This window comes from Oryzias latipes, chromosome 22 (genome assembly GCF_053564925.1).
Source record: "Oryzias latipes strain Hd-rR chromosome 22, Olatipes_Hd-rR_3.1".
Lineage (NCBI taxonomy): Eukaryota > Metazoa > Chordata > Actinopteri > Beloniformes > Adrianichthyidae > Oryzias > Oryzias latipes.
The window spans coordinates 28250426-28263931 of record NC_136258.1 but is presented as its reverse complement, the minus strand read 5'-3'; the positions used below and the strand labels follow the sequence as shown (position 1 = coordinate 28263931).

The window sequence follows — 13506 nt, the reverse complement described above, 5'->3', positions numbered from 1 at the left end:
CTCTGTATGAATGAATGAATGAATGAATGAATGAACTGGATAAAAAAAATATTGACCTGCATGATCTTCTTCACTTCTCTCGAATCCAAGAACACTGACCCATTTAGTTTTTTCCTTTTATTTACATAAAAAACGGAGAATGGAGGAATTGTTCCAGAAAAGTGTGGTAAAATTAGTCTTTTTTTTACTGCAAAGAAGATAATGAGCTAGAATTTGCATGGAAGACAGAGAACAGCTTTATTTATCAGTTGAATTTGCATTATATATAAATCACTTTATGTGATCTGTTGAGTGTCTGTCTTCAGGTAACCACATCTGCACAAATGACTACATCAGCCAATTATATACATGATACTACACAGGTTCTGTCACTTGTTCCTGCACACGTTACTGTCCTCTGTCTATATCACAGGAGAACCAGAAGGGTGAATGTCTTCAGTCACATGACCTTGAACAGGTGTGATTGCCTGTCATTACTTGACCCCAGACAGGTGTGGCTGTCCTTTGTCACATAAACAACAAGTGGGATACTCCTTGTTCACATGACCTGGCACAGGTGTGTCTGAGGTATGACGTTCCTCGATCACATGACCCTGTACAGGTGGATCAGAGCGAGGCTTTCGGGGTCTGCATCTTTTCCCAGATAGACGTTGTGATCCACAGGAAGCTCCTCCAGCCATCCCGGCTGCAACTGAATCTGGAGAGGAGCAAAGAAATCTTGATGAGGACGATGTCATGAGGACATCAACCAGGTGTGGGTGATGCTGGTTTTACCTGGAGATGGTTCAGACTCTCCTGCAGACTGGGGACAGTAACCAGCAGACATCCTGCCCTCCTGAAGTTCTGCATGATAAAAGTCCATGCTCTGAAACCAAAGAACGCTCTTTTTAGAAGACATGCAGCTTTTTTTTTTTTTGTTTTTGTCTTTTTCGTGCCACTCTGTGTTTCCACCTGACTTGCTCGCTGGGCTCCATGAAGAATTCAAAGACATTGTTCATGATCAGCACATCTGCGTTCTGCAGCAGAACATCTTGGGTGCAAACATCAGCATGGAGAACCTGGACACAGCAGAGGAGGCGACTGTTTTTGAGAAGCTCTGGACTTGTTTGGAAGAAGGATGAACCGGAATTTGGGCATGAAATCAGTGTTGACAGGTGAAGTCTTAGTCCCACCTGCCTTTACGGGTGGATACGGGCCATCTGTGGGCGAAAAATGGTCGTCTGGGAAATGCAAGTGGCCCCCGTAGACCACTCAATGAAGGGCGAAAATGTTTATGCATTCTTTCTACAGGCATGCTGGGAGAGACGAGTTGTAGCAATCACTTAACATGTACAGGACAGACCAAAAGTTTGGACACACCTTCTCATTTTCTTTATTATCATGACTATGAAAATTGTAGATTCACACTGAGGCATCAAAACTGTAAAGTACCACATGTGGAATTATATACATAAGGAAAAAGTGTGAAACAACTGAAATATGTCATATTGTAGGTTCTTCATAGTAGCCACCTTTTGCTTTAATTACTGCATTGCACACTCTTGGCATTCTCTTCATGAGCATCTAGAGGTAGTCACCTGAAATGTTTGTCACTTCACAGGTGTGCCCTGCCTTATAAATGGGGTTGGGACCATCAGTTGTGTTGTGCAGAAGTCAGGTGGATCCACAGCTGATAGTCCTACTGAATAGACTGTTAGAATTTGGATTATGGCAAGAAAAAAGCAGCTAAGTACAGAAAAACGACTGTCCATCATTACTTTAAGAAATGTAGGTCAGTTAGTCCCAAAAATTGAGAAAACTTTGAAAGTGTCCCCAAGTGCAGTCACAAAAACCATCAAGCGCTACAAAGGAACTGGCTCACATGCGGACCGCCCCAGGAAAGGAAGACACCTCTGCTGCAGAGGATAAGTTCATCTGAGTCAGCAGCCTCAGAAATGGCAGGTTAACAGCAGCTCAGACTAGAGAGCAGGTCAATGGCACACAGAGTTCTAGCAGCAGACACATCTCTACAACAACTGTTCAAAGGAGACTGTGTGAATCAGGCCTTCATGCTAGAATATCTGCTAGGAAACCACTGCTAAAGAAAGGCAACAAGCAGAAGAGACTTGTTTGGGTTAAAGAACACAAGGAATGGACATTAGACCAGTGGACATCTGTGCTTTGGTCTGATGAGTCCACATTTGAGATTTTTGGTTCCAATCACTGTGTCTTTGTGCGACGCAGAAAAGGTGAACGGATGGACGCTACATGCCTGGTTCCCACCGTGAAACATGGAGGAGGAGGTGTGATGGTGTGGGGGTGCTTTGCTGGTGACACTGTTGGGGATTTATTCCAAACTGAAGGCATACTGAACCAGCATGGCTACCACAGCATCTTGCAGTGGCATGCTATTCCATCCGGTTTACGTTTAGTTGGACCATCATTTATTTTTCAACAGGACAATGACCCCAAACACACCTCCAGTCTGTGTAAGGGCTATTTGACCAAGAAGGAGAGTGATGGGGGGCAGCACCAGATGACCTGGCCTTCTCAGTCACCGTACCTGAACCCAATGGAGATGGTTTGGGTGAGCTGGACCGCAGAGTGAAGGCAAAAGGGCCAACAAGTGCTAAGCATTCTGGGAACTCCTTCAAGACTGTTGGAAGACCATTTCAGGTGACTACCTCTGGAAGCTCATCAAGAGAATGCCAAGAGTGTGCAAAGCAGTAATCAAAGCAAAAGGTGGCTACTATGAAGAACCTACAATATGACATATTTTCAGTTGTTTCTCACTTTTTTGTTATGCATATAATTCCACGTGTTAATTCATAGTTTTGATGCCTTCGGTGTGAATCTACAATTATCATAGACATGAAAATAAAGAAAACTCTTTTAATGAGAAGGTCTGTCCAAACTTTTGGTCTGTACTGTAAGTAAAGGAAGCAGGTGTGTAAGTCAGTATTTTTTTTTCTTTTTCAACCCCCACCCCCCCAATCCTGCTGACTGCACACAGAGCCCGTGTTATCGACGTGGTAAGTGCGCTCCTTGCATGCAGCAATACTGTTAGAAATGAGAAACTTAGACAATCATCTCTGTCCGAATTCCCTCCCTAACTTTAAAAAAAATTATAAAGTGCAGGACCATGTAGTGCCGTGAATGTCAAAAGGGGTGGCCGTGGTGCAGCGGTAGGGCGGTTGACCCATGATCGTAATATTGCAGGTTCGATTCCCGCCTTGCACGCCCATGAGTCAATGTTTCCTTGGGCTAGACACTGAAACCCACCTTGCCTCTGGTGGGAGGTTGGCGCCGGTGTTTGGCAGCGGTGCTGCCACCAGTGTGTGAATGTGTGTGTGTGAATGTGTGTGTGTGACTGGGTGAATGGGTCAGTGACTGACTGTAAAGCGCTTCGGGCTTTGAAGGTAGAAAAGCGCTATATAAGTATACGCCATTTACCAAGAGCAATTCAGACACCAAGCTCGCTCCTTTCATTTTTTTAAATGGCGAATATGACGTAATTGAATTCACGAAGTTAAAATCTAATTGATATGAGGTTTAGAGACTCTTATTTATGAGTCCACTGTCTTCTGAAGATAAACACGTTGACGGTTAAAATACTTTTAAATACATTTGTTGGCAAAATTTGTGGTCTATATTCGCTGATCTAGTGAGTGTCGATGCACACTGGTTTTCGCTGAGACTTCTGAGAAATTTCTAGGGCACTGGATTTTGAAATTGTAGATTCAGACAGCACTACAAAATGTGCACTATGTAGTGCGTAGGGAAGGAATTAGTTGGCGTGGACATCCTAAGGGTACTTTTGTATCACATGCACACTTTGTGCATGCAGCACTTGAGCGGTCAGTAAGGAGTATTATGGACTAGAGTGTTGCATCAGAGCACCGTACAACAGCATCACCTGTTCATCACGAGTGTCTGCAACTTCCATTATCCTTAGGAATACTTCACATCACACTTACTACACATGTTAATGGTACGTTCCATTTTTATGATATCCCTTAAGGTGGCCATACGAGCCTCAAGGGAATTGCAAGACACACCTGAGCCCCCTTAGATGTAGCCGCTCCTCTCTATGACCCTCCACGAACCTGGACAACCCCACAAACCCTCAGCACCCGTACGGGTCCACCCCCGGTCGGGTGCATGTGGCTACGGCAGCAGTTTAAACCATGAAACACTCTAAATCACAGCTCTGTCTCTTTTTTAACCCTTTAACAACAGCGCTTTAGCTCTGCGGTTGATGCTCTGAATTACCATAACTCTGGCGTGTCCAAAGTCCGGACAAATGCAGCCCGTGTTTACATTCTCACCGGCTCCTCTTATAAACCAATAATATGTCAATAACACACACTTGTGTGTACGATTTCTTGATTGCTGTTGGCTAACTTACGTTGTAAAAAAAAATTTCCAGAACAAACTGAAATTGGGTTATTTTTTTCAGTGAAATACAAGACAATATACCAAGAAACTAGCTCTATTTTTTAAGGAGTTCATACAGGCACTACCAGACCCGATATGCAAATTACGACAAGCTAAGTCGGACTGAACGGAACAAAAAATTTAGAAATTCACAATAATTTAAGAGAAAGTGCATTTAGATGTATTTGTGTTTTTTTGTGAAGAAAAGAAACACTGAGTGTGGAGTTTTTCGGACTCCATTGGAAGTGTGTTTAAAATGATCGGCACATTGAATTCCATCGTAAAATCCAATATTGTGCATCCCGACTGGTTATTTGTGGAGGTTCTGAGACCAACCTGGACTCTGTCCGTCATCTGGTACTTCTGCAGCATGTCGTTCTGCATTTGGACAAAATCCCCACTGAGCTCCAGACCAACCAGCTTAGAGGCTGAGCTGTAGACGTAACCCTGTGCGCACACACACACACACACACACATACTGAACGCTCATGACATCAGAACCTCAACAGAACTCAGAACCAAATGTTTAAATGTGTAGGAGGGGGGGTTGATCTCTAACCCCGTACAACACCGCCCCCAATCTGGAGCCAACGTCCACCAGCGTCCGGCCACTCAGGTCCGGAAGGACGTTCTGGAACAGGAACTGAAGTTCTGCCGCTGAGAAGGAGTGAGAGATGAAGTCTGCAGGGAGAAGAAGATGGCGGTGACCACCTCTGACAGCCAAACACCAGAGACCTGGACCATCTCTGCAGCTGGAGTCCCACCTAGAGGAGCGGTCTGGGTGGATCCACATCTGAGGCAGTAGGTTCTGCTCATGGCCCCCTCCTCACACAGAGAGTCCACCTGCTCGTCAGAGTACAGGAAGCTGTCCACGTGCACGGTGGGGCGTGCGCACTGCTGCATCTGAGACGTTAAACATTGACCATCTGAAATACTGAGCTCTAGATCTTTGAATTCTAACACCGTGGTAATCTGATTACTCCATACCTTGAGGTGGGCTGTGGTCTCTGAGGGCAGCATAGCGTCCAGAGGCAGCTGGGCCCTCAGGTCGTCTGCGATGTTCTGCAGGATCACCTTGTTGTTGTCGTCCAGCAGGTGATCCAGGTCGTCTGAGGACAAACGTGACACAGCAGGAGGTCCCTCCTGAGTCTCACTGAACATCTTCTTGCCTCAGTGTTCTCAGAAGCAATGTTTTAATGAGGATCAACAACACAGGAACCTCAAACGTGTCCCACGCCACGAAGAACTTTGTTTGGATCTTCAGGAGAACCCATGAAATCGAAACAGATTTGACAGAGTTTCCACCTTTGTTTTCGCTTTTTAGTCTGAAGAAAATGAAATTAAACTTCTTTTTTCACTTAAGTTTTAGACACCATTTCTCTTTTCTTGTCCTTGAAATCAAGAAGCTGCCCTTTCACTTCCAGCTTTTAAGCCCATTAAAAAAACGAGAAAGAAATTAGCTGGAAACAGGTCTATTCACAGTGTCTGCCCCGACTGGAAGGTTGTGAGTTTGATTCTAAGGCCGAGCCATTGACTGACTCTGAATTAGGGGGTTGGATTGACAGGGCTAAACCACCAAATGGTTTCACATGAAAAACGCAATGCATTGTGGTCTGTAGTTGCCTCCTGGGATATTTTTGGGGTACTAGTTTTTAGAATTGCAGATTCTGACTAGGTAGTGAGAAATGAAGGAATTCGGACACAACCAATGACATCATATCTGGAAAAGACATGTTAAAATACTTAAAATTTAAAAACATACTTGGCCTCTAAGGAAAAATTGATATATTTTTTTCCGTTATTTATATCTTTTTCAATTACTTCTAACTAGCGGAACCCTATTTTATTTAATTTTGCTTTATTGGTTTATAATACTTTTTTTTATATATAGTCCTGAACATGTTTTTGATGGGTTTGTCTGAGGAACACTTCTGTACAAGTTCTTATTTTAAAATATACAGTGCCTGTGCATGTTTACCTCATGCATTCAAATTCAGGCTGAATAACGAATTGTCAATAAAAAAAGAGCTATAAAAAATAACTGTATGGTCACGTGACCACATACTTTGTAATATCCCTGTTGAAAATAAAACATAAGTGTTGTTAGGAGACGTTTAAGAATGTTTTGCATTTAAAAGTCCATCTTTCAATGCGTCCAATACACAACTGGTTAACTTCCGGTGACGTCACACCCAAAGTGGTCACATCCTCTACGTGCACGTGCGTTCACCTGAGTTATTCATCCAGTCCAGTAGCTTCGGCAGCTCGGAGGGACTCAATCTGCTCAGCAGCTGCAGGACTTCCAACCTGCCCGCCTCGAAGTTCATTTTTAAGCCTCCAGAACCGGAACCAAAACAGAATACAGTAGGGGGTCGACACAAATATTAGGAATATATTTGATGTTCACGTGCCTCAGAATTGTGAGAAGAAGACGCGCTTCTCCTTCTTCTTCTTGAGCTCCAAAGAAGTCCGAGGCGCAATGCTGCCACCTAGTGGTGATTCAAACGAAATGTATTTTTGCGGCCACCGATAGGAAAGCGGGTAAAATGTGATATTTTACAGTAAATACGGTAATAGGCTCTAAACAAAAACAATAGATTCTGTATTATACATATACTTTAGTCTTTAAACAACAGTTTAACACACAAAAAACAGACAAGAAGACATTTTTCTTTAGTTATGCTTGAAATCTTTTGTTTTTATTTTTTCTGTTGAATGTACAACACAAACAGTGAGCACATCACATATAGATACTCTTCCGCTCAGTCACATGGAAGTTGACCCACTGACAATATTTCATCTTTATGAACCAGAAAATTCTGCAACCAGAAGGTCCAAAACCCGGTTAAATGCATGAAATCAAAGCCAAATCCCAAATGATGGTGTGAGCGAAGAGGATGCTGGGGGTGCGGTTAGAAGGAGGCAGACGATTGGCTGAGGCGACCCCTAAGGGGAGCAGCCGAAAGCCAAAGAAGGTGACACTGCAAATGGGTTGTTTGAGTGTTTCCTGCTGCTGTCAGACTTCCAGTTTCTGCTCCATCTCTGTAGAAATGGCAGTTTTTCAGATTGCAGATCTTAAAAGAGGAGGAAGAGGAGGAACAATGCAGAGAAACTTTCAAATAAATCTGAGATTCCTGGATGGGCATGGATCAGGAATGTTGGGAATGTTATTTTGGAGGCAGTGGGATCATGTCATGGACTGAATCAGCTTTCTGACTGACTTAAAAAAAACATTAAAGGAGGAGGAGCCACAGATCAATAAAGAAATGGTTCAAATCAGCAGAATCCCAACTGAAGGTTGACTCAAGTTACGCTGATGGTGGCAGGAAGTGTTCTCCTGAAGTCACACAGCTTACATCTTCATGCATTTAACCTTTCCAGTGACCTTTCTCGTGACTCTGTCGGCGTTTATCCATCATGGGGGAACCGGACGAGGGCGGCCTGTCCGGACCCCAGACGCAGCTTCCGCAGGTCCACGCTGCTCTCTTCGGGTAGAGCGCTGGTGTTGGTGCTCCGGACGACTGTGACGTGGTGTGGAAGCCCCGCCCCGCTCAGCTGGAGCTCCACCTCCTCCGCCGCCCAGTTGAAAGCAGCCAAGAAGCGGGTGCTCTGATCCCAGAAGCGCAGGTACGCCAGGGAGGAGGAAGAGTTAAAGAGGAGGGAGAAGTCCCCAAAGAGCAGGGAGCGCTCTTTTCCGCGCAGTTCACTGATGGACTGGAAAAAACTGCGCTCGCCTCGCTCGCCCTGCAGGCAGAGAGGACACACAGCGTGAGCAAAAACCAAAACTTGGACCTCTTTCTGAGAACCCTTTCTGAATAGAAGGGCTCCTTATCGTGTTTACCTGCAGAGAGGAATTCAGCTCCGTCTCAGAGTCCCAGACTACCTTGATGTCCTGTAACACAGAAGTGTTAATAAGACAGCATAAACATCTCTTTTAATAATGTTTGTCGCAGCTTTGTTTGCCTCACCTCGTCCTTCAGCCCAATCCCGTCTCCGCCGATGAACACCGGCGTCCCGGGGAGCGTCAGCAGCAGCAGCTGGTTCACTTTGACCAGATCGCGGCTCAGGTCCCGCGGGGCCTCCAGGCTCCAGGCCAGCTTGGTCTGACTGTGGTTGGAATACAGCACCTGAACGCTGTGAGCACGCTCAGTCTGGTCGGAGGCAGAGAGGACGCCGGAGAGCAGCAGGTCCACTCCGGTTGAGGAGAGAAGGTCCGACACGGTTTCAGCAGAGGATGCCTCCGTCACTCCGATCAGGACTCTGATTATTGAAAACACATCAAAAACAGGACTTTCTTTGTAATGTCAAAGCAATGCCAGAGACCGCCCATTTCTAGATTATTGTAATGCCCTGCCCTGGAGGATATCAAACCCTCAACCATCAACTACTACTAAAAGGGAGATGGGGGCGGGAAAACAGTACACCTGATTTATAATCTCTCATTTATGCAATTAAGGTTTAATTTTAAAGTAGTTTTATTGGTTGATAAATGGTTTCGCGTTCTTAGGCCATCATATCTCTGATTTTCCAGTATGAGCTCTTGTGGACCCAGAAGTTCTCTGGTTCAGGACTCTCAGTCATTCCTAAAGTTAGATCTTAAACTCACACAGAGGCTTCATTCAGTTATGAAGGACTTTTCCTGTGGAGCAGCCTCCCAGAGTTCCTGATTTCTAGGAATATACTTGTTTGATATTTACATTTTTTATGTGTGCTTTTGGTTAAACATATTCTTTGTTTTATTATTTTTTTTTTTTTTTGCTTTATTTCATTTTGTTTCATTTTCTTTTATCTATTAAAATCGTTTTATCTGTCCAGTGATATCGACCACTGTAAGTGTAATAACTTTTTTAAGTTACCGGTAATTTTTTTAAATAAATAAAATATTTGTGTTACATTGTGTGCTTGATAAATAAAGTTTGATTTTAATTGTACTCTCATCCATCCACCCCCCCTCCCTCCCTCCCTCCATCCATACATCCTCTCTCCCTCCCTCCCTCTCTCCCTCCATCCATCCATCCAGCCTCTGACCTCTTGTTGGGATACTTGTCAGTCCCGTTTTGGACGATGGCCCGGATGTCAGTCCAGAGGGAAGGAACCATGCGGGCCAAATCCTCGACCCCCGGCAGCTGGATGCCGTCCACTCCTTCACTGAGCCAGAAGACGAGCGCAGACTGAAGACAGAGATTCTTCTCATCAATAACTTCATAATGAAACGATTCAGTAACTCTGTGGAGCACCAGGGGCCACGGCTTCAGCGTTTGCTTCTTTTATGAGGCTCGGCGGCCATCCTGTCTCACCTTCAGTCTTTCTGCCACATTAGTCACACTGGCGCTGGAGAACCAGGGTCCAGAAGATCCCCGGTAGTTTGGAGTCAAATCTAAAACCACAAAAACACCTGGACGGAGAAGGAAAAGGAGTCCGTTTAACGTGTGACGCGATCGGTCCAAATCAGTGATGGAGATCAGAATCATGATCTTCTGCGTTAAGAAAGTATCTCTTTATCCGTCTCTGGAATTATTTCCAGCACACGTCTCACCTTTCCTATGAGCCGTCTGGAGGAGGCTGTTGAACTGCTCCAGGTTCCCAAACTCCGGAGAGATCTCCTCGAACTCCAGGTTCATTGGATCATCAGCCGGAGCGGCGTGGATCGGACCGATCACCAGACCTTTGAGTTTCAGCCCCGACAAGGTGCTGACTTTCTGCTCCAAACCTGACAAAGACAGAGAAGGTGTCATCATCGTCACTCTTTTATTGTTGAAGTACCTTTGAGGTTCTAGATGTTGTTGTTTGAAGAACTGGAGGTCCTTTGGGTCTGTTGATCTTCCATTTCTGAACAGGTTTGGCATAATTTCCCGATTATTTTAAAGCTCTTTCTGTATTGGTCATCATTTTTTCGAATATCCTGCATTTCCCCCAAATTCTCTTCGGATCATTTCAATGTTTTTTTTGTTTATTTTTAAGTCAACTTTTTATTCTCTTCCCCTGTGACAAAAGTTTCTAGCCACATTCCCACTAAATATGTAAAATTCTGTTCATAAAATGATTAAAACCCCAGAGCAACAGCACTTTCTCCCTTTCCAAATCAATGTAAAGGTTGAATTTTTTTATTTTATTAGTTTTTGAGCAAAACCTCTGCTTTTATTGTGAAGGTTTTTCTGTTTCCTGTCAGTTTAACAAAGGATTTCACTGTTAAATTACAATTATATTTGAGTGAAAAAAAGCTCAATAAATGGTAAAAATGCCAAACACTCAATTGACAAACAAAACAAAATTTAGCCAAGGGCGGTGTTGTATCGTCTGCAGGCACCACCCGGCCCCCCCATCGCCCCCCTTTTGGTGACAAATTATTTAAAAAAAGACACTTTTTTTCAAAATGGCGGCTATCCTGTTGGTTTTATCTCCGTAGCAACCATTTAACGTTTTGGTCGCCTGGGAGTGACGAACAAGTCGATGTCATTCTCAGAAGACTCTGCAAAGATTTTGGATTACCCTGGCAACGGAGGTTTTTCGTTAGCCACGCCCACATTCCTAATATGTTCATATCGTGTGTCATCTCGTTTTGTTCAGCTTAAGCCAGCAATTCATGTATTACATTTTCACAGTATTCCTGTACAAACTGTGTGAGCTACAGGGAAACAGCAGTTTTGTGGGATCGCCACGGTGACGCTGTTCAAAGGTCTGTATACCCCCCCCCCCCCCCCCCCCCACCCCCCCAAGTAGCTTCCCACTGATGCTCGAGCAGTTGGGAGGCAATAAATCTAAATCCCTTGGGGGAGTTAAGGTTTTTTTGTCGCTACTAAAGAGTATTTGTTGTTGTAAAATACAAGATGCCTGCATCAAAGGTCAAAGGTCAGTAAAACTGTTGTTGTGGTTGTAGACTTCAATTTTGTGAAGATCGCTCTAACAAAAGTTTTCCTCATCCATATTGTGGGAAAAAATGTTAAAAGTCGACAAATTTCACACTTTGCCACCAAACGGCCGCCAAGTCGTAGGTTTAGTGGCCATCCCATAATAGTTCCAAATCTTCCTGTGGATATCCTGATAAACCTGAAAAAAGAAGCCAGAATTCTTTTGGCTCAACCGCTGATCCTGAACTCTGACATTCGTCTTCTTCAGAACCAGAACTTTGGGCCGCTCAGTGAAAACCAAACTGCAGGAGAATGCAGGAGACCACCAGGGGGACCACCAGGGGGACCACCAGGGGGACCACGAGGGGGACGGGCGGGCGGACCCACCTTTCAGGTCCCTGGTTTCGCTGAAGGCTTGAAGGTTCTTGATCTGGAGCAGCGGGCCCTCGTTCCACCAGTCGGTGGGGGGCAGCTCCCTGCAGACCGGGGCCCGCAGGATGATGAGGACGGCCCCCACCAGCATCCCCAACCAGCCGATCCAGAACACCAACAGGAGGGCCCAGCGGGTCCTCACCCACCTGGAGGCAGCAGGAGCGGAAAACAGGTCATTTCTGTTGTTCGATTGAAAGAAACTGTTTTAAAGACTCATTTTAAATCCCCAGTTACCGGGTAGATTTTCTGTAGTTTTTTCCCCTCTATTAGTCTATCCATCCCCACCTTGGACAGGTAACCATCACAGGACCACAAACTTCTAGAGGACAATTTAGAGTCACAGATCAACCCAGGAAACGGGTTTCTGGACGCCTGGAGCCAAAGTACCAGAGGAAGACGCCACCCATGCACGGAGAGACCACCCGACCGGGATTTGAACCTTCTTCCTGTTGTTAGGGGGTACATTTAACCACCGTGGAGGAGGCTAGTCCTTAGTCTGTCCTCCAGATCCTAACCCTCCCTGTAACAGAAGCTGGTGATGACAAGGTTTCATTCATATTTATAAAGCGGGAGAATGTTCTGTTCCACAAAACGACAAATAAGGAATAAAAGCAAAAACATCCCTCAGCTTCATGAACATCTCTGTGTTTATAATTAACCACCAACAAAGCACCATTTAGGTCAGACAGACGGGCCGAAAACCCTCCTTCCGGATTCTGGAGCGTTCAGTGACACGTGAGGGCGAATGAGCGTGAAGATCCGATTCAGCAGAACCGAGAAGTGCACCATCCTTTACTCTCCTAATGTCCACCTGTGAGCCAAAAGTAAATCCTATAAAACTGTAAATGTATTTCAGCGGCACACAGGATCCACTTTGGAATCAGCTGGATGTTAAAAACAAGAGTGAGTCTTTAAACAAGGAGCCGATGAAGGTTTAATATGCTGTAACAGCCGTAAAGCGGAAAGCAAAAAGAGGTTTATGGAGGAAGTTGCACTGATTTTAGTGTCTCTGCCACTTTTAACTGAGTGAAACCAAATAAAATGCAAATTTGAGCTTTTTTCAGCATTTTAAAGATGTTAACCAAAATGATGTTCAGTTTTTCTCCTAAAGAGCACAACAGAAGAGGAGCAATGATCCATGAGGGATGGGAGTCCTGTCAATAGAGGATCTTTGATCTGGAGGACACACATTTATTTCAGCACCCCCCACCCCCACCCCCCATACTTTGGCTTTGATCAGCTGGTGGGATTAATGACAAATTAAACCGTTTGAAATGGAGAAGATGTGCAGGAAACACATCAGCGGAGCTGGACCTTCAGGAACATGATGTTCTCAACCGACAGCAGCTCAGACACTAGGAACCTGCAGCTGCAGAACCCCGTCACATCATCAGAACCAACGCGCAGAACCGGTCCAAAGAGCTCTCACCCCGGGCTCCCAGCCACCCTCAGCAGCTCCTCCTTGTTCAGCCCCGTGAACTTCGTCTGCTCCTCATCCTCCTCCAGGACCTTCAGCTTCACGGTCCCGTTCTTTTCCGCCTCCGCTGCCGGCGGCTCCATCAGCCCGTCAGACGCAGCCCCCTCATCGGCGTCTGCCCCCCCGGTCCCGGTCATGGGCTCCCTCTCCCGTTCCGCCTCGCTCACATCGGTCTCAGCATCCGCTGCATCCCGCGGAGCATCCTTCATCTCCACGGGGCTCTGCTGCGCGTCCATGAGGATCAGAAACTGCGTGCACACCCGAACTCTGTGGTTCCGGTTCCGACAGATGACTGGCTAATGTTGCGGCAAAATGATGCTTTCAAACCCGTGG

General features: G+C 45.4%; 2 protein-coding genes across 2 annotated transcripts; both read right to left on the bottom strand.

The window, feature by feature from the left end:
- Positions 1-102: 102 nt before the first annotated feature.
- On the bottom strand, positions 103-7088 carry zgc:109986 (uncharacterized). The gene is made up of 8 exons (XM_004082136.4): positions 6647-7088; positions 5404-5525; positions 5181-5319; positions 4976-5097; positions 4753-4863; positions 952-1058; positions 775-865; positions 103-697 (listed from the first exon to the last, which is right to left on the bottom strand). Exons 1-8 carry the CDS (start codon positions 6741-6743, stop codon positions 584-586), a joined length of 903 nt encoding a protein of 300 aa, XP_004082184.1. The 5' UTR covers positions 6744-7088; the 3' UTR covers positions 103-583.
- Positions 7083-13506, bottom strand: LOC101167257 (amino acid transporter heavy chain SLC3A2). Its single transcript, XM_023951363.2, has 8 exons — positions 13126-13506; positions 11652-11842; positions 9953-10126; positions 9714-9811; positions 9445-9587; positions 8385-8676; positions 8258-8308; positions 7083-8160 (listed from the first exon to the last, which is right to left on the bottom strand). The coding sequence occupies exons 1-8, from the start codon at positions 13407-13409 to the stop codon at positions 7825-7827; spliced, it is 1569 nt and encodes a 522-aa protein (XP_023807131.1). The 5' UTR covers positions 13410-13506; the 3' UTR covers positions 7083-7824.

Coding starts and splice junctions, on each gene's coding strand:
- zgc:109986 (XM_004082136.4), bottom strand. CDS start 6,743: ATGAACTTCGAGGCGGGCAGGTTGGAAGTCCTGCAGCTGCTGAGCAGA. Junction 5,320..5,403: donor AGACCACAGCCCACCTCAAG/GTATGGAGTAAT, acceptor TTAACGTCTCAG/ATGCAGCAGTGCGCACGCCC. Junction 1,059..4,752: donor AGATGACGGACAGAGTCCAG/GTTGGTCTCAGA, acceptor TGCTGTGTCCAG/GTTCTCCATGCTGATGTTTG.
- LOC101167257 (XM_023951363.2), bottom strand. CDS start 13,409: ATGGACGCGCAGCAGAGCCCCGTGGAGATGAAGGATGCTCCGCGGGAT. Junction 11,843..13,125: donor AGGGTGGCTGGGAGCCCGGG/GTGAGAGCTCTT, acceptor TGCTGCCTCCAG/GTGGGTGAGGACCCGCTGGG. Junction 9,812..9,952: donor CCAGACGGCTCATAGGAAAG/GTGAGACGTGTG, acceptor TTCTCCGTCCAG/GTGTTTTTGTGGTTTTAGAT.